The sequence below is a fragment of the Lepus europaeus genome, chromosome 10 (assembly GCF_033115175.1).
Source record: "Lepus europaeus isolate LE1 chromosome 10, mLepTim1.pri, whole genome shotgun sequence".
Taxonomy (NCBI): Eukaryota; Metazoa; Chordata; class Mammalia; order Lagomorpha; family Leporidae; genus Lepus; species Lepus europaeus.
In genome coordinates, this window is record NC_084836.1 from 68,811,978 (window position 1) to 68,837,012 (window position 25,035).

General features: G+C 52.9%; 2 protein-coding genes across 2 annotated transcripts in view; both read left to right on the forward strand.

The window, feature by feature from the left end:
- GALNT6 (polypeptide N-acetylgalactosaminyltransferase 6) overlaps positions 1-4,171 on the forward strand; it is a 29,838-nt gene extending 25,667 nt beyond the window's left edge. Inside the window, exons 8-10 of the mRNA XM_062202209.1 lie at positions 315-416; positions 2,101-2,253; positions 2,884-4,171. Coding sequence (XP_062058193.1) covers positions 315-416; positions 2,101-2,253; positions 2,884-2,997 — 369 coding nt within the window. The 3' untranslated portion in view covers positions 2,998-4,171. The remainder of the gene's footprint in view (positions 1-314; positions 417-2,100; positions 2,254-2,883) is intronic.
- A 4,953-nt stretch (positions 4,172-9,124) lies between these two features.
- On the forward strand, positions 9,125-23,279 carry CELA1 (chymotrypsin like elastase 1). Its single transcript, XM_062202210.1, has 8 exons — positions 9,125-9,164; positions 9,900-9,982; positions 12,207-12,307; positions 13,701-13,826; positions 14,277-14,413; positions 15,814-15,959; positions 22,009-22,158; positions 23,262-23,279. The coding sequence occupies exons 1-8, from the start codon at positions 9,125-9,127 to the stop codon at positions 23,277-23,279; spliced, it is 801 nt and encodes a 266-aa protein (XP_062058194.1).
- The last annotated feature ends 1,756 nt before the right edge of the window (positions 23,280-25,035 follow it).

The window sequence follows — 25,035 nt, forward strand, 5'->3', positions numbered from 1 at the left end:
CTAGCAGGTACACTGCTGGTCTGGGATGGCCCTTTCGAGAACCACGCCTTGTAGGAGAGCTGGGGGCTTCTTCCAGGCCCCTGGAGGCTGCCCAACCCTGCCCTGTGGTTGGGGAGAGGCGGGGGGCATCCCAGCTTGTCCTTCCCATCCTGGGGGGCTCTGCACCCCACTTTGCTGTCAACTCCTGGCCCCCGGAGCTGGCGAGCATAGGAACTGAGCAGAGGAAGACTTGGTCCTGTTGGGCCCCACCTAAAATGTTCCTGACTCTGCTCTCCCCTGTACCCTACCCCACCCCCGCTTTTGTCGTTCTGCAGATCAAGAACCTTGGCCTTGGCCAATGCCTGGACGTGGGTGAGAACAACCGAGGAGGGAAGCCCCTTATCATGTACTCATGCCATGGCCTCGGTGGCAACCAGGTACCCAGGCCGAAGGGGAGAGGGGCCCTGTCCCTTCCAGGGACTCCTTCCCTGGGGACTAGAGTGGGCGGAGGTGGCACCCCTGACGTCGGGAAGCTCCCAGTTTGACACAGACGAGGGTTGAAGTCAGAAGGGGGCATGTCCAGAGGGAGAATCACAGTAGGCTGCCTGGAGGAGGTGAGCTGCTCAGTGATCACTGGGGCTAAGATGCACTCCCTGTCCTGGAGCCACCTACCTGCTCCTGCCACCCAGGAGTGACCCCAAAGCAGCCACCTCGTGACATCTCACAGCTGCCCAATGCCCAGGGAGCTCCTGCACACACACTTCCCAAAGGAGGCACCAGCAGCCGGCCCCTTCCCCAGGACTCCATCTCCCTGAGTGCCCAGAGCAGGGGCGTGCAAGGCCTAGCAATAAAGGGGTCAGCTAGGACATCTGTGTCCCCCATCAAGGGTCTCGGTTTCATGCCCAGCCGCGGCTCCTGACTCCCAGCTAAAGCAGACCCTGGGAGGTAGCAGGTGACGGCTCAAGTGCTTGGGTCCCTGCTGCTCACATGGGAGACGTGGTCTGAGCTCCCAGCTCCGGCTTTGGTCCTGACCTGGATGTTGCGGGTGCCTGGGGGAGTAAACTGGCAGATGGAGTCTCTCTCCCTGGACTTCCACCCCACCTCTCCAATGGCCATTGGTCTTCCAGATAATGTTAGGTGATACGTTGATGAACAGTTTTTATTTTAACAGTGATTTATACTAAAAATAGAACCAGCCCATCAAACATGTGTTTCCTAGCTGTTGCTTAAAACGGAGCTAAATTAAATGTTTAAAAACTTTTTTATAAATGGGAAGACATGCTAAATGTTATTTATTTTCATTTTATTTGAAAAGCAGAGAGAGAGAGAGAGAGAGAGATCCTCCATCTGTAGGTTCACTCCCAGATGGCCACAACGGCCAGGATCCCAGAACTCCATCCGGGTCTCCCACATAGATGGAAGAGACCTAACTCCTTGAGCCGTCATCTGCTGTTTCCCAGGCATACCAGCAGGAAGCTAGATCAGAAATAGAGCAGCCATGAGGCCAGTGCTGTGACACAGTGGGTTAAGCCACTGCCTGCACCACCTGCATCCCATATGGGCACTGGTTCAAGTCCCAGCTCCTCCACTTCTGATCCAGCTCCCTGGTAATGCGCCTGGGAAAGCAGCAGAAGATGTTCCAAGTGCTTGGGCCCCTGCACCTGCCTAGGAGACTCAGAGGCAGTTCCAGGCTTCTGGCTTCAGCCTGGCCCAGCCCCAGCCATTGTGGCCATTTGGGGAGTGAACCAGCAGATGGGAAGATTTCTAGCACCCCTCCCAATCACTCTGCCTATAAATAAATAAATCTTTCAAAAAGTGGAGCAGCCAGGATGTGAATCGTCCAATATGGGACACACACATCCCAAGGGAGAGTTTAACCAGCTCTGCCACAAGCCCGCCCCAACCTCAGAAAACTATATTAAGTAACTGTCAATCATCTCTGATAAACCAGGTCTGATGGAAATCACAAAGGTGGCACCTTACTCACTAAAAACCTTGGCAGGGCCTTGACCGCTGGCTGCTCCCCAGCTGGGTTGGCATCTGGGGGCCAGGTGGCTTTGGAAGGGGGCGCGCCATCTCCACCTGCTCCTTAGAATCTCCCCCTCTCATCTCCCCTCCCAGTACTTTGAGTACACAACCCAGAAAGACCTCCGACACAACATCGCGAAGCAGCTGTGTCTACACGCCAGCGCCAGCACCCTGGGCCTCAGGGGCTGCCACTTCACCGGCAAACACAGCCAGGTCCCCAGGGACGAGGAATGGGAATTGACCCAGGTGAGACCGCTGCCCAGAAAGCTGAGTTGCAAACCCAAGGCCACTTCTGTCCCCACCCCCCCTCCCCGCCACCCGCTTTGTTCCGTTGCATCATGTGCCCGAGACACTGCGCGTGCGGGGCGGGTTGGGGTTCCATGGGAAACACGGCGAGTGTGGGCTGGAGGCCGACTCAGAGAGACGCAGGTGGAAAAGGCATCCTGGTTCTTGTCTGCCCCGTGGGCCAGGTGCCACGTGCCAGGGGCTCTCACCTGCCCAGGTTCTGTTCATCCTTGGGGGTGGGGCGGCGGGCGGAGGCAGCTGTGTCCTAGCCACAGGTGCTCCTGTTGCTATGGATGAGCTGGGTGAAGCCCGTGAGTGGCTTAGGAGACCAGAGGCCTGGCCTTGAGGAATGGGGAGGGCAGGGGTGGTCCCGGGTCTTTAGGTCTGGCTGTGTGGGGGAGGGGAGGCCGCCTCTTCTGCAGCCGCTCAAGCTAAAGCGAGGAACCCTGGGACTGCGCCTGGTGGCCCAGGACGGAACTCGGAGGCGCCCTCCTGGTGCCTTCTGGGGTCTCCTCTGCCCCTGCTCAGCTGCCCCCCACCCCATTCCAGCCCGTTGCTCTTCAACGGATCCTTTGCTGTTGCATCTTCCAGGACCAGCTCATCAGGAACTCAGGGTCTGGTACCTGCCTGACATCCAAGGACAGAAAGCCAGCCATGGCTCCCTGCAACCCCAGCGACCCCCACCAGCTCTGGCTCTTCGTCTAGGCTCCTCCCTGGTCATCCCCATTGGGGGGACCCTGTCCTGCACCCAACAAGCCTCTCCGGAAACAGAGCCACTGATGTCCAAGGTCCTGGTCCTTGGACCGACCCTCCAGCGCCAGATCATGAGGGACTTGGCTTGGGTTCTCCTTCTGTCCTGGAGACAGAGGGCAGCCGGGAGCGGCTCGGGACAGCACTGCCAGGCTCATACAAAGCGCCCCCGCGGCCACATCCTGAATCCTGCTTACACAGCAGCACCGCAGACTCCAGGGAAGCCGCGTGTTGCCACAGAGGCAGCTAGGGCCCAAGGTAGCCTCCCTGGCTCCCATTACCGGAAGTCTGCTGGACCGTTTAGACAGAAGGCAGCCTGACGGGTGGTTTCTGTGTTCACCTGCGCAGCAACCCCGTGAGAAAATCAGGACAGGATGCTGCATGCCCATTTTACAGATGGGCAAGTGGAGGCAGAGGTGAAAGAACATGTGTGCCGGCCCCCAGCCAGCAGGTGGCCAGAGCTGAGGCTGCTGGCTCCTTCCACTACGCGACGAGAACACTACACCACCTGCCAGCCACCAGCCGTCCTGTTCCCTCTGCCCGCCCGTCCTGGTCACTTCCAGCTGGCTGGCTCCACGAAGCCTAGGACAGTGGAGCCAGGTGGTCCCCGGTGGGGGAATCCTGGGATGCTCATGTTGAAAGAAAGCTCACTGGGACCAGTGATTGTCAAGTTTAGGTCCCAGGCATTTTTTTTTTCCTAAGCCCCATATTTAAAGTCGATAAAAAGCAGAGTAGCCTCGGCAGAATTAAGAGATCTGCTGTGCCTACGAGGTCTTCTCTGAGCGAGCCGGACCCGGCAGCTCGTGGCTGCTTTACCGGAAGTAGAGCGCCCAGGTGCATGGACAAGCCCATCCAGGGAGGCTGCTGGTGATGTCAGTAGCAGGCCGGCACCACAAGGGGGTGCTCTAGGACCACATCTGCCTCCTGCCCCGCCCCCCCAACACCGCAGGTGGCCACCTAGCCCTCCCCCCACCAGAGCTAGGAGGCCCCTACGGAGGCGAGGTTGAGGGGCAAGCCCACCAAAAGGAAAAGAGCTAGTGGCCAGGATGTGACCTGGCGTAGGGAAGGGGAAAAGTTCCTTGTCCGGAAGAGAAGGTACACGGGATGGCAGTGAGAATAAAGGTTTCTGGGCGTGGGCCCTCGCTGTCTGTTAGCTGTCAAGAGCTGGGTTTGGGGCCACAGTGTTTGGTTCCCTATGCGTCCTCTGCTGCCCCCACCCCCACCCCGTGCAGCCCAGGTGTTGCGGGCAGAGCGGATGTGCACGGAGCGACCCTGAGATGGGGTCCCTCCGGCATGGCACGCCCACCCCAAAGGCACGCGGGTGCTTGGAGCCAGCGAGTGGCAGGGATGTCTGGGGCGCAGGGCGAGCGCGAAGGAGCCATTCCTTGCACCCGCGGGTGTCACTGAGACGGCTCCGTGTGACCTGAGCCCGCCCACCAATGGTGCCGAGGGCTGGGTAAGCAGAGATGCCACAGCCGCGGAGGTGCCAAGGGGCAGGGGCCTGGAAACCACCGGGACACTGCGGGGAGGGGTTGTGAGTGTGGGCGCCTTCGTGGGTCGTAGGACAGCCTGCCTTCCTAGGGTCCCGCACTGCTCAGAGAAATACAGCCGGAAAACTCTCCCAGTAGGGGTCCTGAGATGCCACGATGGATCTAAGCCAGGCTGATTGTATCTTATGAGAACAATTTTGTGGGCCCCTCGGCCTGGGGTCACATCTGGGCAGTCACCCTCCCCCCACCTGCCCTCCCACCTCCTCCACCCCACCCCACTCCCCCTGGCTGCACTGGGCTCCCATGCAGGAGCAGCCAAGGCCATCTTGCCCTCATTCAGCACTGATGCTGTTGCTTTCAAGCCACCCCTCTGAGCGTGGCTGTCTTCCCACTCCCCAGCCACCAGCCAGGTCCTGGCTCTGGGAACCTCTCAGCACCAGAGGGGCTCCCGTGTGCGCACCATGGCCCCAAATAGCTAAAAACAGCCAAGAGCATATCCCTAACTCACTTTTCACAGTTTTATTTATTTAATTTATTTGAAAGGCAGACAGGAGGGAGCACCCACCTGCTGATTCACACACACACACCAGAGACCCAGAGACCAGACCAAAGCCAGGAGCCCAGAACCCAAGCCAGGTCTCCCACGTGGGTGGCAATGACCTCCTAAGCACTTGCGCCATCACCTGCTGCTTCCCAGGGGTACAGATCAGAAACAGGAATGAGGACTGAAGCCAGCCACTCTGATATGAGATGTGGGCACCCCAAGTGGCTTCTTAACCATGACTCCAAGTGCCAGCCCCTGTTTTCAGTCATAAAAAATAATCCACTGGAGAGAAGTCCAATCGTATAGAAAAATATGAGGTTTCTTTAAAAAAGTGATTCATCATCGTGGGCCCACTTAGCCACTGACTCATTCCCCGGGGACGATGCTCGGTCACCCAGCTTGGGCAGGGCCTTCGTTCCTTTTTTAAGGACTACACAAATGAAATACGTGTTGTGGTCACTCAGTTCTCCCAGGATGTCTGTCTGTGTCAGCTCATTGAGTCTAACTCATTTTCTCTTGAAGCTATGTGATATTCCATAATAGAGATAAACCCAGTTTAGTTAACCTTCCTCCCCCCCCTTTTTTTTATAAAAGATCTATTTATTTATTTGAAAGATAGAGTTACAGAAAGACAGGTTTTCCATCTGCTGGTTCACTCCCCAACTGGCTGCAACAGTCAGACCTGCGCCGATCCGAAGCCAGGAGCCAGGAGCTTCTTCCAGGTCTCCCATGTGGGTGTAGGGGCCCAAGGACTTGGGCCATCTTCTACTGCTTTCCCAGGCCATAGCAAAGAGCTGGATCAGAAGAGGAGCAGCCAGGACTCGAGCCAGCGCCCTTATGGGATACCAGCACTGCAGGTGGCGGCTTTACCTGCTACGTCACAGTGCCGGATCCCCATACATATACTTTTGTGTTTATTTCAAAACATGCATTCCTCAGGTCCAGTGCTGTGACACAGGCTAAGCCTCTGCCTGGGGTGCTGACATCCCATATGGGCGCTGGTTCTGAGTCCCAGCTGCTCCTCTTCCAATCCAGCTCCCTGCTAATGCTCCTGGGAAAGCAGCAGAAGATGGCCAAAGTGCTTGGGCCCCTGCCACACATGTGGGAGACCTGGATGGAGTTGCTGGCTCCAGGCTTCAGCCTGGCCCAACCCTGGCCTTTGGAGTCATTTGGGAAGTGAACCAGCAGATGGAGGATCTGTGTATGTGTCCCTTTATTTGTTTATTTTTAATTTTTTAAGATTTATTTATTTATTTGAAAGAGTTACAGAGAGAGAGAGAGGTCTTCCATCTGCTGGTTCACTCCCCAGATTACTGCAATGGCTGGAGCTGAGTCAACCCAAAGCCAGGAGCCAGGAGCTTCTTCCAGGTCTCCCACACAGGTTCAGGGGCCCAAGGACTTGGGCCCTCTTCTACTGCTTTCCAAGGCCATAGCAGAGAGCTGGACCAGAAGTGGAGCAGCCGGGACTCGAACCAGCACCCACATGGGATGCTGACACTGTCTTCTGCCCCACCTACTACACCGCAGCACTGGCCCCAATGTGTATCCTTTTCTATCATTCTGCTTTCAAATAAATAAACAAAATTTGTAAAATAAATGAATTCCTCACAATGGAATCTCTGAGTCAGAAGAAATGCAATATGTTAAGATGTAGGCCAAGGCCACTGGCTATGCCTAACGCCAAAGCTAAGCCTGTGAAGAGTCCAGCCAGGGAACTGGGCACAGTTGTGAGGGTCTTAGGTACAGTCTGAGAATTTTGCTTTATTTTAAGATTTATTTATTTATTTGAGAGAGAAAGAGTTACAGACAGAGAGAGGGAGAGACAGAGAGAGAGGTCTTCCATCCACTGCTTCACTCCCCAAATGACTACAACAGCCAGGGCTGGGCCAGGCCAAAGTCAGAAGCCTGGAACACCATCCAAATCTCCCATGTGGGTGCAGGGGCCCAAGCACCTGGGCCATCCTCCACTGCTCTCCCAGGCTATAGCAGAGAGCTGGACTGGAAGAGGAGCAGCTGGGACTCAAACCGGGGCCTATATGGGATGCCGGCCCTGCAGGCGGAGGCTTAATCTATCACACTGTGGTGGTGGCACCGGCCCTGTTTTTGGTTTTTAAAGCCAAGAGGGATTGGGCTGCTCAGGGCTGGGACAAGAGTCCAGGGATGGGTGTGAAGTTAGTCCTGCCCGGGCTGCCACTTTGGAGTGGGTGATGTCCTCCCAGCCCCAGACCTGTCCCCTTGTGCTCCAGAGGGGAGCGAGAAGAGGGAAGACAATGACCAGAGCGGCCCTGGGCACCCTGGCTGGGCTCAGTCCCTTCTCTGGGGCCACTTCGGGAATGCTGGAGGCTGTCCTGGAAGGGAGCCTTTGAGGTTACTGAACCACAAGGGACCCCTTCCTCAGCCTCTCACAGGCCCTCCCACCCCCACCCCTAACCCCTGCACCCGGAAGCTGGGCTTCTGGGGCCTCAGGCACAAAAGCCCCAGGCAAGCCAGAGGTTGTCCTGCTTCCCTGCGGGTTCCCAAGCTCCTCCCTGCCCAGATCAAAATTCCCCGGCTTGGGCTAGGGTTCCTGCCCCACCCACAGCTCTCTGCTCGGCTGCCAGCAACAGCTCTGGTCATTTTGTGCACAACCGGGGTTCCCTGCCTGCCCAGCTCAGGATGCATGGCTGCCACCCCCTCCCTCCTCCTCTGCCCACTCTGAGGTCCTCACCTCTGCGCTATGGGCTCCGTCTCCTACCCTGCCCCGCGATCCCGAGCACTGAGGCTCTCTTCTGGGCTTTTCACCTGAGAGTTCCCCCAAGCGCCTTCCTCCACCACAGTTCCCCATGCTGCGGGCTGGCGTTCGGTGCAGTGGTTAGGATGCCATTGGGATCACCCGCATCTTCAAGCCCCTCCTCTGCTCCCAAGTCCAGCTTCCTGCTAATGCACACCCTGGGAGGCAGCAGGTGAAGACTTAAGGACCTGGGCCCCTGCCACCCATGTGGGAGACCCGGATGGAGTTCTGGGCTCCTGGCTTCAGCCTGGCCCAGCTCTGGCTGTCGCAGGCATCTGAGCAATGCAATAGTGGATGGAAGATCTCGTTCACTCTCTCTCTCCCTCCCTCCTCCCCTCTCAAACAATAAGTAAGTACATTTTAGAACCATCTTAAAGATTCATTGATTTGAAATGCAAAGGCAGAGAGAGAGAGAGAGAGAGAGAGAGAGAGAGAGAGAGAGAGGTCTTCCATCCACTGGTTCACTCCCCAAATGGCTGCATTGGCCAGAGTTGAGCCAATCTGAAGTCAAGAGCCAGGAGCTTCTTCTGGGTCTCCCATGTGCAGGGGCCCAAGGACTTGGGCCATCCTCTACTGCCTTCCCAGGCCATAGCAGAGAGCTGGATCAAAAGTGGGGCAGTTGGGGCTGGAACTAGCACCCATATGGGATGCCGGCACGGCAGGTGGCAGCTTTACCTACTACGCCGCAGTACCGGGCCCCCTAAAAACATTTTAAAGGTAAGGAATTCCCTGTACTGCATCCCCTTTGCTTTCGACCCCACACTGACACCTATGTCTGAACCTTGGGGCGATGCCCAGTCTCCCTGTGGGGGCCGGGAGACCTCACTGGTGTCTTCCTTCCTCTTGCCGGTCACTTCCCCTGCCTCTCCTGTCCCCACTGTTACCTCCACATGCACACAGAAGGTCTCTGCGTGGAGGGTGCCACTGGGACAGTGAGGCAGTGACAGATGACAAGGACAGGAGCAGGGGAGCACCCTGTGGGCAAAGCAGTCCCGGTTCTCCAGCCAAATGCTGAAACCACACATGTTGGATGCTTGTCGACTACCAGCATATGATTAATCAGGCCCTGACCTTTCTGTGTCTTGGAATAACAGATAAAAGAGTTTACTTGAAAAGAAAGCTTTTCATTTGCGTTTCCATGTCACCTGTGCTTTTCTCTGCCTTCCACGGGGCAGCCCTGCCAACTGGCAGGAAGAAGGCCCACAGAGCTGCTGATAAGGGGAGTATAAAAGAGGGCTGGGCTCATGGCTAGGGAGCCTTGGGCATTCTGTCTGCAACATGCTGCGAATCGTGGTGCTCGCGACCCTGGTCCTCTATGGTAAGTGGGCTGCAGGACTTGAGTTCGACAAGAAAGGACATCAGAGTAGGGGGCGGGGAAACTTCTTGAGTCCCAGCCCAGGACCGAGGTTGCAGGGGTGGGAGTGGGGGGTGCATATGTCTGCCTCTGAGTCCAGCAAAAAGCTTGACTCTCCTGGAGCTGAAGATAGGACGTGTTAGCACCATCAGCCACACAGGTCCCTCTGCGTGCCAGGACCCTGAGCTGAGAAGCCCCTTCCAGGGAGGGGATTGGGTGTCCCCCCTACCCCAGTGACAAGAGGACATTCTTAGCGGGTGACCGCCCGGCTGGGATGTGCATGTTGTTGGCCCTGCTCTGCCCTGGGGTGGAGTTGCGGGGCGGCGGGGAGGGGGGGGGGAGTTGCTCTCCAGCCAAGGGGTGACCTCGAGCAGACTGAGACCACAGGGAGCCTCTGGGGCTGTAGCCCCCCGCCGGGGGTGGGGGGAAGGTGGACGGAACCTGAGTAGAGCCCTTCACAGAGTTGCCAGAGCTCTGGGGACTGCTTGGGGAAGCAGGAGGCACTCAGGCCCCCACCCCTGCCTTCAGAAAGGGGCTCAGTGCACTTCCGGCGGGGGCTGGGGGGTGCCCCCATTTGTCCGGGAGGAGCTGGGAATTTGCAGACAAGGCTAAGTGCCTCAAAGCAAAGCCGCCGCCACCCGCCCCGACCGGGCCTGACCCGTGCTTAGTCATCACTCACTTTTCTTCTACCCCACAAAGGACACAGTACCCAGGACCTTCCGGAAACCAACACCCGGGTTGTCGGAGGGACTGAAGCTAAGAAGAATGCCTGGCCCTCTCAGGTGGGTGCGCCTCTCTGGGACTTTCACACTGAGTCACACCTGCCGGGCGCTCACGCGTGCACACACACACACACACAGCCGTTGATCCGCGTGTCTGTGGCGGCTCAGCAACAGGTGCCCTCTGCCTGTCTAGGGTCTGGATCTTAAAAAGATGGATGGGCCTGGGTAAGGTGCTTTCTTGGAAGAAGGGGTCCCGCACGCACCCAGACACGAATGCGACACCACTCACACCACGCTCAGCAACCCAGACTCATACCTCTGACTCTGCATACCTTGAAACACACATAGCGTGCACACGCACATGCACACACACACATACGTGGGGCGTGTGCCTTATTTTCACAGGGAGTTTCTACCATTGTAACAGGACAGCTGGAGTCTGGTGTGAGCAGGTGTACGTGTGCGATGCTGGCCACATTGCTGGTGACGGGGCACATTTTGAAGGGCTCATGAGAAGTGAGATGGGATTCCGTTTACAAAAGCGTGAGCCTAGGCCGGCGCCGTGGCTCAATAGGCTAATCCTCCGCCTTGCGGCGCCGGCACACCAGGTTCTAGTCCCGGTCGGGGCGCCGGATTCTGTCCCGGTTGCCCCTCTTCCAGGCCAGCTCTCTGCTGTGGCCCAGGAGTGCAGTGGAGGATGGCCCAAGTGCTTGGGCCCTGCACCCCATGGGAGACCAGGATAAGCACCTGGCTCCTGGCTTCGGATCAGCGTGGTGCACCGGCTGCAGCGCGCTGGCTGCAGCGGCCATTGGAGGGTGAACCAACAGCAAAAGGAAGACCTTCCTCTCTGTCTCTGTCTCTCTCTCTCACTGTCCACTCTGCCTGTCCAAAAAAAAAAAAAAAAAAAAAAAAAAAAAAAAAAAAAAAAACCCACAAAAGCGTGAGCCTCAGTTGTCAGGAGCAGAGCTAATGTACAGTGGGAGGCGTGACAGGAGGAGCCGCGAGCTGTTGAGAATGATGGTCCCTCCGGTGGTGAGCCGGGGCTGAGCTCTGCAGAGCTGAGCTTGTGCGGCTGGGCTGGAGGAGCAGGTCCTTGGCTGCATTTCCTCCTCAGAGGGAACGGAGGAAGAACCTGGGTCCTGGGCCATGGCAGTTACTGGGAGGAAGGATGCCAAAAACAAGGGGCTTCTCAAAGCTCTTGGAAGATGGACTTAAGTCTGGGGCCAGCATTGTGGCACAGCAGGTTAAGTCACCCATGTGACGTCCGCATCCCACATCAGAGTCCCAGTTGCAGTCTTGGCTGCTCTGTTTCTGATCCAGCTTCCTGCTCATGTGCCTGGGCAACAGCAGGAGATGGCACAAGTGTTTGGGTCCCTGCCTCCCATGTGGAGTGTCTTGGCTCCTGGCTTCACTTTGGCCCCGAACTGGCTGTTGTGGCCATTTGGGAAGTGAACCAGTAGATGGAAGATCTCTATCTATGCATATATCATCTCTATATATGCATATATCATCTATTATCCTTTTATCTGTCTCTCCTGTCCCCCTCTCTGATGCTCTGCCTTTCAAATAAGTAAATAAATTTTTTAAAGATAAGTTTATGTTAGTGCAAAAACTTTTAAATTTATGTATTTAAAAGGCAGAGAGAGAGAGGGGAGAGAGAGAGAGAGAGAGAGAGAGAGAGAGAGAGATCTTCAGTCTGCTGGTTCACTCCCCAAATTCCCACAATAGCCAGAGCTAGGCCAGGTCAAAGCCAGGAGCCTGGAACGCCATCTGTGACTTCCACATGGGTGGCAGGGACCCAAGTATTTGATCTGTCAGCCTCTGCCTCCCAGGGTGCACACAAGCAGGGAGCTGGACTAGAAGTGGAGGAGCTGGGACTACACAAACTTGGTACTCTTATTATGGGATACAGGTGTCCCAAGTGGCAGCTTCCATCTTTGCCCTTGGTGCAAAAGCGTTGGCCAGCCATGGCTAGTTTTTTCATGATACACATTTCTGGAGACCCCCATGCACTGGGTGTGTGCACACAGTGGATATCGCTGAACCATGCAGCTCTTTCCTGCTGGTTCTCCTTCTCAGCACCACACTCTGGGCAGCTCTGCAAAGCAACGGACTGCATTTGCCAAGCTCAGAGGAAACCCGTTCACCATCATAGCCCAGGGTGCCAGAGAATGCTTTGAGCGATACCAGGGACTTAAGGAGGTAGCAAGGTCAAAAGGGGGCGGAGAAAGCCCTTTTGAGAAACACCAGTCTATCCCTCCTCTCTCCCCCTACCCCCATCCAGATCTCTCTCCAGTACAAATCGGGAAGCTCCTGGTATCATACTTGTGGAGGGACCCTCATCAAGAGTAACTGGGTGATGACAGCTGCTCACTGCGTGGACTCGTGAGAAAATGATGCATTTTCCTGGGCCCTGGGAGGGGGAAGGGGCTGGCTTTGACCCCTCAGAGCATGCCGTGAAGGGGTGGGCAGTGGGTTTCGGGGTTGACAGGGAGGTAGGACCCGTATAACAACAAGGACAGGTTTTGGAGTAAGGCAGGCTTGAGTGTCAGAGTCTTCTAGATAGGCAGCCCTGGACAAGTGAGCGTCTCTATGCCCCATTCTCTCAGATGAGGTCATAATACCTTCTTTGTAGTTGTTGTGAGAAGTGAGTAAATATTTAAGTGCCTACTCGAGGTCTGACTGGTGACTATTTTTTCCTATTTGTCGTGAGCAATGGTTCTCAAATTTGCACTTGGATCAGAATAACCCGGAAGGCAGATTGTTGGGCTCAAACCAGCAGAGTTTCTGATTTGGTAGGACCTGAGAATCCGCCTTTCTAACAAGACTTCAGATGATGCTGGACCAGCCATCAGGTTTTAAGAACAAGTAGTCTAGGGGGCAAGTGTTTAGCCTAGCAGTTAAGACACCTGCGTCCCATATTGGCGCGCCTGGGTTCAATACTTGGCTCTGGCTTCTGAATCCAGCTTCCTGCTAATCCAGACTCTGGTAGGCAGCCCTGATGGCTCAAGTAGTTGAGTCCCTGCCACTCCTGTGGGAGATCTGAATTGAGTTCATGGCTCCCAGCTTGGCAGGCATCGAAGGAGTGAACCAGCAGATAGAAACTTTCTTTCTCTGACTCTCAAGTAAATAAATAAAAATTTTTAAACGATTTATTTATTTGAGAGGCAGACTTACAGAGAGACAGAGACACACACACACACACAGAGAGAGAGGTCCTCTATTCGCTGGTCCACACCCCAAATGGTTGCAACGGCTGGAACTGAGCCGATCCGAAGCCAGGAGCTTCCTCCAGATCTCCCACATAGGTGCAGGGGCCCAAGCACCTGGGCCACCCTCCACTGCTTTCCCAGGTCATAGCAGAGAGCTGTGGATCAGAAGTGGAGTAGCTGGGACCCAAACCGGTGCCCACATGGGACACTGGCTCAACCCGCTACAGCCCCCCAAGTAAAATTTTTAGAAAACTAATAGTCTAGAAATGTATACATCCTTTTAAAAAAATCTCTCTGAGGCAAGAAGCCATTATTTCATTTATGCCACTAACCTCTCCCAAGTTATGAACTAAGAGGTTCCCAATGCTTAGCTTAACAAACTGTGCAGATTAAGGCCACAAGTGCCTAACTCAGCAAATGAGAGTGCTTGTTGCCCCCTCATCTTTGAGGGTCTTTTTTGTCTCTTCTTTGCCCGGGGCCAGATGAGATGTCTGTTAACCTTTCCCGAAAGGGGAGAAGGAAGAGGTCTGAGCCCCGGGGATCACTCAAGGCTTCTTTTACTCCAGCCAATTGACCTTCCGCGTGGTGGCTGGTGAGCACAACCTGGACCAGAACGACGGCACCGAGCAGTACGTGAGCGTCCAGAAGATTGTGAAGCATCCATCCTGGAACAGCAATAACGTGGCTGCAGGGTAGGGGCAAAGCCAGGCTGGCAAGGGAGCGGGGGTGGACGGCTCCCTAGCCAGGGAGTGGATCTCGGCTTTCTCTCCATGTTCTTCTAGTGGGCTGTGGTGGGCTGGCCTTTGGCTGGGGAGCCTCGCTGAACCCTCACCGGATCCTGCAGGGAGCAGGGAAGCCTTTTGTGTGTTTCTTCTTTTGAGAATTCTGTCTCGAGCTCAATCTCCTTTCTCTCTTTCCTGGGATGTAGAGAGCTAGGCTGCAATGCTGGGCTCCACCAGTAGGTGGTGCTGTTAAACACATAATGTCCCACCACCCTATTGCTGGCTGCTCCAGTTTGGGGCCAGCAAGGGAGCACCCTATTTCATTTGTCATTTGTGTCCAAGTCCACGGGGACATAAAAGCTAAGAGAGGGCCAGCGAAGGCCTGACTGCCCCCTCCTCCCTCCCGCTTTCCTCCTGCAGCTATGACATCGCCCTGCTGCGCCTGGCCCAGAGCGTGACCCTCAATAGCTCCGTCAAGTTGGGTGTCTTGCCCGAGTCGGGAGCCATCCTGCCCAACAACAACCCCTGCTACATCACAGGCTGGGGCAGGACCAAGAGTAAGTCACCCGCCTTGGCGTCAATCCCCTCAGGGACCCTAACTAGACAGCTGGGTCTCTGGAGTACAAGACCAAGAACGTGAGGAACCACAGGTGAAATGCATGATTGTTAAGGCGAACTAGGAGGTGGCTGTGGAGACGTCGAGGCAGAGATTCTTAGACTTAGGAAAGACTGACCTCAGAGAAGATTCCATACTAGCTCCTTGTTGTTGTTTTTTGTTTTCTTTTTTAAGAGATTTTTTTTATTTGAAAGAGAAAGAGGGAGAGGGAGAGACAGGTGAGAGAGAGAGGAAGAGAGGGAGAGATCTTCCATCCGGGGGTTCACTCCCCAGATGGTTACAATGGCCGGGGCCAGGCCAGGCTGAAGCCAGGAGCCAGGAGCTTCTTCCAGGTCTCCCACATGGGTGCAGGGGCCCAAGGACTTGGGCTATCTTCTACTGCTTTCCCAGGCCACAGCAGAGAGCTGGATCAGAAATGGAACAGCTGGGACATGGGCTAGCATCCGTATATGATGCCAGTGTTACAGGCAGTGGCTTTACCCACTATACCACGACACTGGTCCCAATCCCCTCATTTAAAAAGATTATTTATTTGAAAGGCAGAGTTACAGAGAAGGGGGGGTGTCTTCCATCTGCTGATTCACTCCCCAAATGAGCCCGACGGCTAGTGCTGGGCCAGGCCAAAGCCAGGAGCCAGAAGCTCCATCCAGGTCTCCCATGTAGTGCAGGGGCCCAAGCACCTGGGCCATCTTTCACTGCTTTCCCAGGCACATTAGCAGGGAGCTGGCTCAGAAGTGGAGTAGCTGGGACGCGAACTGGCAGCATCGCGGGTGGCAGCTTAACCCACCTCTGCCACAATGCCAGCCCCCAGCCCCTCATTTTATACAAGAGGACACAGAGGCCCAAAGAAATTAAGGCCCTTGATCACATGACTTGTTAGTGCAGAGCTGAGTGGACACGGGCTTCTCCCTGCATCAAGTGTGCTCACTGCATGTGACGTCACGAAAGGGTTGTTTGAACGAACCAAAGAAATAATTCATGTGCAACAGCTCTGAGAAAGAGCCAGGGAAAGGAAAGCTACATCAAGCTCTCAAAGCAATTGACACAAGTGTACGTAATCGCAGTCAGGCAGGCTTATCAACAAACAAGACAGCCTGGATACCTCCTTACGTCACAAAAGCAGGAGTAGGATTGGCAGTTTGGAGCACAGAATGGCAAGCAAGGAGGACTCCCTAAAGGAAGAGGCCTGAAGCTGTCACATAAAGAGGAAAGTGATGGGGTGCCCGGGGAGAGACAGGCAGGGAGGCAGAGTCTGCCCAAGGTTTGGTGGGTGGGGTGCGGAAGGTTTCTCCCCGGGACAGCGAACTGGGGCTGACTCCTGATGTTATGTGTTCTGTCCAGCCAATGGGCAGCTGGCCCAGGCCCTGCAGCAGGCCTCTCTGCCCAGCGTGAGCTACTCCACCTGCTCCAGCTCTTCCTACTGGGGCTCCACCGTGAAGAACACCATGGTGTGTGCTGGCGGAGACGGAGTCCGCGCTGGGTGCCAGGTGAGCCTGCAGGAGGCGTCCGGTCCCGCTCTCCCTCTCCGCCTCCGCCCTCAGCTCCTGTCTCACACCTGCTCCCACGCCCTGGTGCAGACTCAACTTCCTACCCTGGCATCAGAATGAGAAGCCTTCCGTGGCAATCACGGAATGTCAAAGTCCAAAGGAAGCTTGAAATTCATCTTGCCCAGTGCCACCCCCCCAAAGCGTAGATGTGGCCCCAACATTTGCGTGTTGGCCCTTGTGTGTGTGTTTCTTTGGAAGTTGCATGTGACCTACATCTTTTATGGAAGCAAGGAGGGTGGCCTGAGGGGTTGTTGTCATTGGATAGAAGGTGACCCCACTCTCAAAGGTCCAAATTTGTCTCATAGTTCCTTCATCACCACCCCTTTAGTATTTAGTATTTATAGCAGCATATCAGGTGAGTGTGGGAGGAGAAAGTACCCAAAATAATTGTATAATGTTTTATGTATAACAGGGCGAATTCTCTTCTATTCAGACACATTACAGGGTTTCTAATGCAGTTCAACAACTCTTCATGGTGTATCGACTGCACGCTGGCAGTGCGCTAAATACTAGGGATGCGAAATGAACCAAACAAGCTGAAAGACAGGAACAGCTCAGCAGACATACAATGGGAGCTGGTAATTCAGCGTGGCTATGTGTTGTGATATGGGTATGCATGGAGTGAGGCGAGATCCTGGGAACAGGTGCCGACCTCTACCTGCTGGATAAGAAAAGACACGTTCCTTGAGAAAGTGGAATCTGTTGTGAGTTCTAAAGGTTAAAGGGGAAAACATCAGGCAAAAAAAAAGAAAAGAAAAGAAAAAAAGCAGACATTCAGAGAGAAGAAAGAGCGTAGAGGAAGGCAAGGGGCCAAGAAACAACCTGGAAAGCATAGAGAAGTTGAGGGCGTGCCCTATGGCCCCAGCAGGGCTGAGGGTGGAAGCCCACAAGCCAGATCCAGCCCCCTGCCTGTTTTATTTGTACGGCCTGTGAGCTAAGAGTGGCTGTTGCATTTTTCAATGGTTAGAGGGGGAAAAAATAAAAATATTTCCTGATGTGTGAAAAATTAGTTTTCATACATAACACTGTATTGGAACCCAGCTGGTTGTTCACTTACTTATTATTATTGTTTGTGGCTGCTTTTGCACCATCGTGCAGCGGCTGTGACAGAGACCGTATGGCCCACAGGGCTTGACGTAGGTCCTGTCTGGGCGTTTACAGAAGATGGTGGCTGACCCTGACCTAGACGGAAACCCTCACCATATACGCAATATCAGGACGTGAGTAGAGAGGCCAGAGGGAGCCTCATGGCTTTGGCTCCCAGTGCCTTGCCTGGGGACTTGCATTTTCTCCCTGAAGGTTTGGAAACAGAACAGCATGAGCAGATTTGCTTTTAGGAGCGCTGAGAGGCGAGGAGACTGGGTGGCGGCTCTTGCAATGACCCGGGCGAGGACTTGGAGGTCTCAGTTAGGGTAGCAATGGTAGGAACGAGCAGGAGAATCTCCAGTGACCTCCAGGCTTGTGGTTTAAGGGATCTGGACAGGGAGTTTCTGCCTCCAATGACACAAGACTTACAGGATTCGGAGAGGGAAGGTGACAAATTTGGTTCTGGACAAATTGAGTTTGAGATCCTAGTGGGACAGTCATGGATGGGTTGACCACTAAGAAATTCAGATAAGGAAATGGAGCCTGGGAGAGAGAGAGAGACTTGGGTTAGAAGTATCTTTGAGAGCAAATGAAAGCCCTCCCAAGAACGGTTGCAGGAGAGAGAGAGAGAGAAAGAGAAAGAGAGAGAGAGAGAGAGAGAGAGAGAGAGAGAGAAAGTGGGTTGGGGAAGAACCATGAGAACATAAGTGTTTGGGTGGCCAGAGGTAGGTGGAGGACAAGGAACTCACTAGGATCTAAGAAGGGAGGAGTAGAGAGAAGGAAGAGAAAACTATGGAAGAAGAGTTTACATAATCTCAGGAAACACTGACAAATAGATCATCACCCAGCACACAGAGGAGCCAGCCAGGAGCCACTGCCGATAAGAATTCCAAATGGCTACCTGGGCAGTTGGTGACTCACTGGTAATCACGGCAAGAGCACCTTTGGTGGATTGGTGAGGGCTGAGTTTGAGTGAAGGGCGAGGAGTAGAGAGGCAACAAGAACTACAGCAAGGAATGCACATTCCTCTCCCAAGAACCTCGGGTGACGCAGAGGAACGGAACAGACCCAGACGCTTCAAGGACAGTGAGTCTTGGGGAGGGTGGATCTTTAAAGAAGAAAGGAAGATGGTTAGCAGAGAGGAAAGGATCCTAGTGAGCCGGACAGAGGGATTAGTAGATGGCACGAGATCCCTGGAGGAGGAGAGAGAGACAGGAGCAGAGCGGGAGCCGGCTTTGACCAGGAAGATAGCACGTGTCGCATGGAGGGGAGTTTGCAGCCTGGGGAGCTGGCAGGTGTTCTGGGTTATTGCTTCTAGTTACTCATGAACTGGGAGCCATCTACCTGAAGGCAGAAAGGTGCGAAGGTTGCACAGATCTGCAGTAACTGAGGTAAATGGGGGAAAGGACTGGACTGCAAAGTGGTGCCCATAGGCTGAGCTTGGGACCGAGCGATGACCACATGGACGAGTGTCATTGCATGTCACTCAAAGACTGGGTCGTAAGGGAATGGATTAACCCAGGGCTGGGCTCTCTCTTGCATGACTGGCATGGAAGAAGAACAGGATTGCAGGTCCCAGCCAAGTGGGGGAGGAGAAGCCAGTAGGAGACTGGGAGGCTGGCTGAAATCCAGTGGAAGAATTTAAAGGGTTTTTGTGAGCCCAGATAAATAAATAAAATGACCGGTTCACCCTAGTTTTCCTGGGACTTTCCCAGGAACTCTATATATATGGGCATAGCAGCAAAAACCAGGCAAGTGGGGAGGAGAGGGACCGACAGGTAAACAGGTAACACCACCGTCTCCAGGTCTTTACCAGCCAGCTCCACCTGTGATCTGAGGTGCAGCCTTTCTGAACTCATTCACGTCCTTCTGCCTGTCTGCCTGTCTGTCTGTCTCTCTCTCTCTGAAAAACTAGAGTGCTTTCTCCTGGCTGCCACTCCACGCTGGCAGTTCTCAGTCAGTGGTGTCCCTGGGCCCCGCCCCGCTGCAGTCTCTCGAAGGATGCGCCTTCTGGGTCCCCGGCCTTCGGCTCCCAGTGGTTCACTGAGCCCTTTCCTGCAGCATCCGTGCAGGCCTCTGAGTGTGTTCACAGCTGTTCTTTCTGCTGTAAAATCCTGCCACACCCTCCATCTCTCCAGAGCCTGGGTCTCTTTTCAGCTCGAATAGCTTAAAATCATTGTATTACAGTACGTACAATTCAATTATCTTCCATTCCTCTCGTTCGGACATACTCTCAAATCTCTGTTAGAATTTGGGTGGAAAGGATTCGGGTTGCTTTGAGTACAAGAATGAAAATCAATAAGCTAAAAAAAAAAACCCATCTTTTCCTAAAGTAGCGGCTAGGGGTAGGGTACAGCTAGTTCCTCTTTAAAAGAAAATTAGCCCCAGTTTGAACTTTTGGTCTCTTTCTCTAGTTCTACTTTCTGTTTTGTTTCATTATGGAATAGATTTTTTAAAAAGTTTACTTATTTGTGTTTAGTTGAGAGGCAGAAAGACAGAGAGAGAGCTCTTCCCTCATCCGGCTCACGCCCCAAATGGCTGCAGCAGCCAGGACTGGGCCGGGACAAAGCCAGGAGCCAGGAACTCCATCCGAGTTTCCCACGTGCGTGGCACAGACCCAAGTGTTTGAGCCATTATCTGCTGCTTTCCAGGGTTCACATTAAAGGAAGTTGGCTGGGAAGCAGAGATGGGACTGCATCCCAGGCTCTCTGATACCGGGGCTTGAGTGTCCCAAGGGGCAGCTTTAACCTGCTACACCACAACGCCCACCCCTAGTCTTATTTTTTAAGTTTTCATTTTTACCGAAGCTCTGTACTTATTAAATTGATTGAATTGGCAAGTAAGTCTCTGAGACTCAATGGAAAAAATTGTCATGATGCTGTCTAGCTTTCTCATCCCCAGAGGGGACCACTTTTCAATTCTTTTCAGCTAATTCTCTGGCACTCCTCACCTTTAAAAAAAAAAAAAACAACATATTTACATTACTGCTTAATTTTTCAGTTCAGGCATTATGGGAGATGGGGCTGCTTCCTTTTCTATGCGTACACACCTGCTCCCCTAGGCGTAAACTTTTCCCATCACTTTCTCAATCGCCCAAAATCATTTTGGTGAGATCAACATTCGGTGTTCATTATAATTATGTAAAATGCTGTTCACAATCGTGTGGTATTCTAGGATTACTTTCCCTTTCCTGCATCACTTTCTTCCCCAGGGTTAGTAATTGGCTCTTTCGTTTGCTTAATGTGTGGTCAGGTTCCCACTAATTCCACCCCACATTCTCCAGTCATTTGTAGCTGACCTGTGTCTTGGTGGGTTCATTTGCATTCATGGTGAGGGACAATTATGGGACATTTTTTCCTGGAAACTCCAAATCTTTGGTCCTGAAAATATTGTTTATTTGATCATGTCTCCCCCTCCATCTTTAGTTTTCTGTTTCTAGAATTTCTACTATTTACACGTTCACTCCTAAGCAGGTTCTCTGATTTTCTCTATATTTTGTGTGTTCTTTATGTCCCAGCTTTTCTAATCTTTCATTTCTGCTATGAAGTTTATAATTTCCAAGGGTTATTTTTGTTCTCTTAATGTTCTGTTTAATAGCATGCAGTTCTTGTATCATGGATATAATCTTTTTATTAAAAAATATATTTATTTATTTATTTGAAAAGAAGAGTCACAGAGAGGCAGAGGCACAGAGAGTGGGAGAGAGAGAGAGAGACAGAGAGAGAGAGAGAGAGAGAAAGTTCTTCCATCTTCTGGTTCACTCCCCAGATGGCCACAATGGCCAGAGCCATGCTGAGCTGAAGCCAGGAGTCAGGAGCTTCCTCCAGTTCTCCCATGTGGGTGCAGGGGCCCAAGGACTTGGGCCATCTTCTCCTGCTATCCCAGGCCATAGCAGAGAGCTGGATCGGAAGTGGAACAGCCAGGACTTGAACTGGCAGCCATATGGGATTTGGCACTGCAGGTGGTGGCTTTACCCACTATGCCACAGTGCCAGCCCCCTTGGATATAATCTTAATCATAGCTTTATTACTTGTTTTCTTCTCTCTGCTTGGTTGCCTTCATATTTTGTTTCTGTGTTTTGACCTTTCATTTTTGTATTGGAGGTTGTCACTGGATGTTTGGGGATCCCTCACTGTCTGCTTTTATTTCAGGGTGGAGTTGTAGCTCTGAGCCTTAAAGGAAATTTGTCTATAGCAGACTTCTCTGGCTAGGCCACTATCGTGGATGACTGTCAATGCCAGTGTCTTTGGGTCTTTCCTCTTGCCTGGCCAGATGTCCCAGAGAAATATCTTCTAATTTTATGCTTGGTGTTATAGACTTGGCATGCTGGGAGCTGAGTGAGAAACATGCCAAATCCAAATTCTATAAATTCGGGTTCCTCTGATTCTAAGCCTCAGTGTGAAACCACAACCCAATGCCTCAGTTTCTCTCCTCTGCACTACATCTTCATTTAAAGAGCACAGACTACCTACCCTGAGCCCAAGTCCCTGACCTACACAGACCCATTGGTTTGAATGCTTGGGATGACAGAGGCACTGGAATGCCTACCTGCCCAACCCCAAACTTAAGCCAGTGGAGCTACTGAAATAAGATGTGCAGAGTCCTACGCTAGCATCCGAGGGGAAGGTATCAGTAAGACACAGCTCCTGTCTGAAGACACTCAAAGATGTGTGTGGGAGGTAGAAACAAATTATGAAACCAAACTGCGAGCCAGATCAGGACATACGTGCTGCAAAGGGGAGGAAGAAGTGCTGTGGTTGTTTAGAAAAGACAAGGTTCATTCTGATTGTGGGGTATGAAGGAAGTGGAGATCTGAATAAGAACATTAACACTGTACAGCAAAAACAAAGACCCAAAGCGCCGACGTCCTGGAGTTTTAGGACTCCGCTTCTGCTCTGTGCAGGGTGACTCTGGGGGCCCTCTCCATTGCTTGGTGAATGGCCAGTATGCTGTCCACGGAGTGACCAGCTTTGTATCCAGCCTGGGTTGCAACGTCAGCAAGAAGCCCACAGTCTTCACCCGGGTCTCTGCTTACATCAGTTGGATAAATAACGTGAGTCTCCTTGAATGATGGGTTGACACAGATTCAACTGGAGATCCAAGCACTGATTGGTTTGGGGAGCAAAAGTTGGGTTGGCGAAGCCAGCAGCTTCCTTACGACACTCATGAGTTTCTTTCTTTCCCTTCCCTCTGTAGTGCAATTTCCCCCAGTAACACTGTCCCCCCCCCCCCCCCCCAGTTCCTCTTCACATACCCACTGAGCACACTACTGCTAACACTAAGACAGGGGCATCAGCAGTTGTGAACCAAGCACGTATCAGTGCGGTGCTAAGTCAAAGCCAGGGGAAAACCAGCTTCAGAAAGGCCTGCACGCTTCTGGGTACAAGAGCGAGGCGTCAACATCCTCTCCCACGCCTCTGGCTGGGGCCATTGTGGAAATTTGCTCTGACTTTGGAGAGAAGTTGTCACATCTTAAATAAACCAAGCTCGATGGAGGGTTAGGTGACTGCCTGTCCCGACCTGAGAGTCACTCAGCGCATCTCACTGTTCCCTCCAGCCTTTAGACGTTTTCTCGAGCCATGTGAATCTTGGTTCGTGGCCATTTGCTGGGTATGCACCCATAACACAGATATATCCTGGTGTAACTCGGGCTTGTTTCTTGCCCCCACCCCCTCTCAACTCCCTGGAAGCTCAGTACCAGGTCAACTTTTATTTTTTAAAATATTTACTTATTTAATTGAAAGTCAGAGTTACAGAGAGAGAGAGAGAGAGAGAGAGAGAGAAAGGCAGTAGAGAGAGAGACAGAGAGAGATATCTTCCATCTGCTAGTTCACTCCCCAAATGGCCGCAACAGCCAGAGCTAGGCCAATCCAAAGCCAGGAGCTTCTTCGAGGTCTCCCACATGGGTGCAGGGGCCCAAGTCCTTGGGCCATCTTCTGCTGCTTTCCCAGGGGCATTAGCAGGGAGCTGGATCGGAAGCAGAACAGCTGGGACTCGAAACAGTGCCGGTATGGGATGCCAGCACTGCAGATGGCAGCTTGCCTTGGAGCACCACACTGCCAACCCCTCAGCTCATATTTAACTGGGAGCCTTGAGGAGATAGAAGGGAGGTGGGCTGAAGTTACTGTCTGTGGATTTTTCTGTCTTTTCCTTCAGGCCATAGCTTCCAACTGAGCCTTCTCCTGAGTCCAGCCGCCTACCCAAGATGGCTCCTACATCTGCAACAGAACTCAAGGTCAACAAGGAAAAAGCCTTCAAAGAGACTCCTGAGCCACACTCAAAAAGCAAATAAAAAACTGAATATACAGTAAACTACTGTGTCTTTCCATCTGTAATTAAGGCCTCTAGAGGAAATGCAGGAGAGGGCCCAAGCTGGATTTCACACCTAGGGGCTGGTTCTTCTGGGGGCTGCTTAAAAAAAAAAAAATTAACAGTCTCCATTTGTAGAATCTTACTAGATTATAATACATGAATAATTTTTAAGCTTTATTTATTTATTTGAAAGGCAGAGTTACTGAGAGGCAGAGGCAGAGAGAGAGAGAGAGAGAGAGAGAGGTCTTCCATCTGCTGGTTCACTCCCCAAATGGCTGCTATGGACAGAGCTGGGCTGATCTGAAGTCAGGAGCCAGGAGCTTCTTCTGGGTCTCCCACGCAGGTGCAGGGGCCCAAGGACTTGGGCCATTCTCTACTATTATCCTAGGCCACAGCAGAGAGCTGGATCAGAAGTGGAGCAGCCAAGACTCCAACCAGTGCCCATATGGAATGCCGGCACTGCAGGCGGCAGCTTTACCCACGGCACTATAGCACCAGCCCTAACATGAATAATTTTTAAAATATTTATTTAGTGGGTAGAGTGACAGGAGACAGAAACAGACACACACACACACACACACACAGAGAGAGAGAGAGAGAGAGAGAGAGAGAGAGAGAAAGAGGTCTTCTATCTGTTGCTTCACTCCCCAAATGGCAGCAACAGCCAGATCTGAGTCAAGTCAGAGCCAGGAGCCAGGAACTCCATCTTGGTCTCCAGCATGGGTGGCAGGGGCTCAAGTATTCGAGCCATCTTCAGTTGCCTTCCCAGGTGTATTAGCAGGAAGCTGGATCTGAAGTGGAGCAGCTGGGACTCCAATCAGCACTCTGATGTGGGGTGCCGGTGTCGCAAGCAGAGGCTTAACCTGCTGCACCCCGTCACTGGCCCCCGGAGGCTGCGATCCTTACCAGGGCCCAAATTAAGCCCAGAGGGAGTAGTTTTATATCATCCAATTCCGGTTATTTTAATATCTACTCACCCATTCATCTGTTTGGTCTCCTGTCTTCTCCTGTGCCTATTTTCTGTAATCAAAGACATAGAATGCTTGGAAAAGATCCTGAGAGTAGACCGTAGGCTCATGCTTCTTGGTTCACTCTTCAGTGCCTAGAACAAGCGCTCATCCTGGGCTTCTGAGCAATGCCAACAACTGGGATACAGTACAGACAGGCGTGTAGGCTTAGGAGGTGGGTCAGATGCAAGTGAGAAGTCAGAAAGGAGACTAGAGAAAAAAGCATAGGAAAAAAAGAAGAAGATGTGAAACAAAGCAAGGGAAGGGGTGAGGGGCAGAGACAGAGTAGAAAGGAAGAGGCAACAATAGGAGGCCTCAAGCTAAGTGTGAATCAGCACTTCAGGGCTGGGACTAAAATAGGCCAACCGGATCCAGGGTTCTATAAACCACAGAGAACCGGGAACCAGATAATTCTGCTGCATCCTGGTCAGGGCTCTGTCTGTCAGAGTGGTCTACCAGGAGACCAGGGGGGAGGGCTTGAAAGGAGAAGTCTGACAAGATGGAAGGCAGCTTTTTCATAGCAATCCCTGACGGGCAGACAAAAGGCACGAGGGGTAATAAACATCATAGCCAGAAAGACAGTGGCTGAGACAGGCTATGTATCAGCAGCA

Bases quoted from the DNA above. Each gene is read 5' to 3' on its own strand.
- CELA1 (XM_062202210.1), top strand. From the start codon at position 9,125: ATGCTGCGAATCGTGGTGCTCGCGACCCTGGTCCTCTATG. The intron at 9,165-9,899 runs GTAAGTGGGCTG...TACCCCACAAAG, and splicing joins CGCGACCCTGGTCCTCTATG to GACACAGTACCCAGGACCTT. The intron at 14,414-15,813 runs GTAAGTCACCCG...TGTTCTGTCCAG, and splicing joins AGGCTGGGGCAGGACCAAGA to CCAATGGGCAGCTGGCCCAG.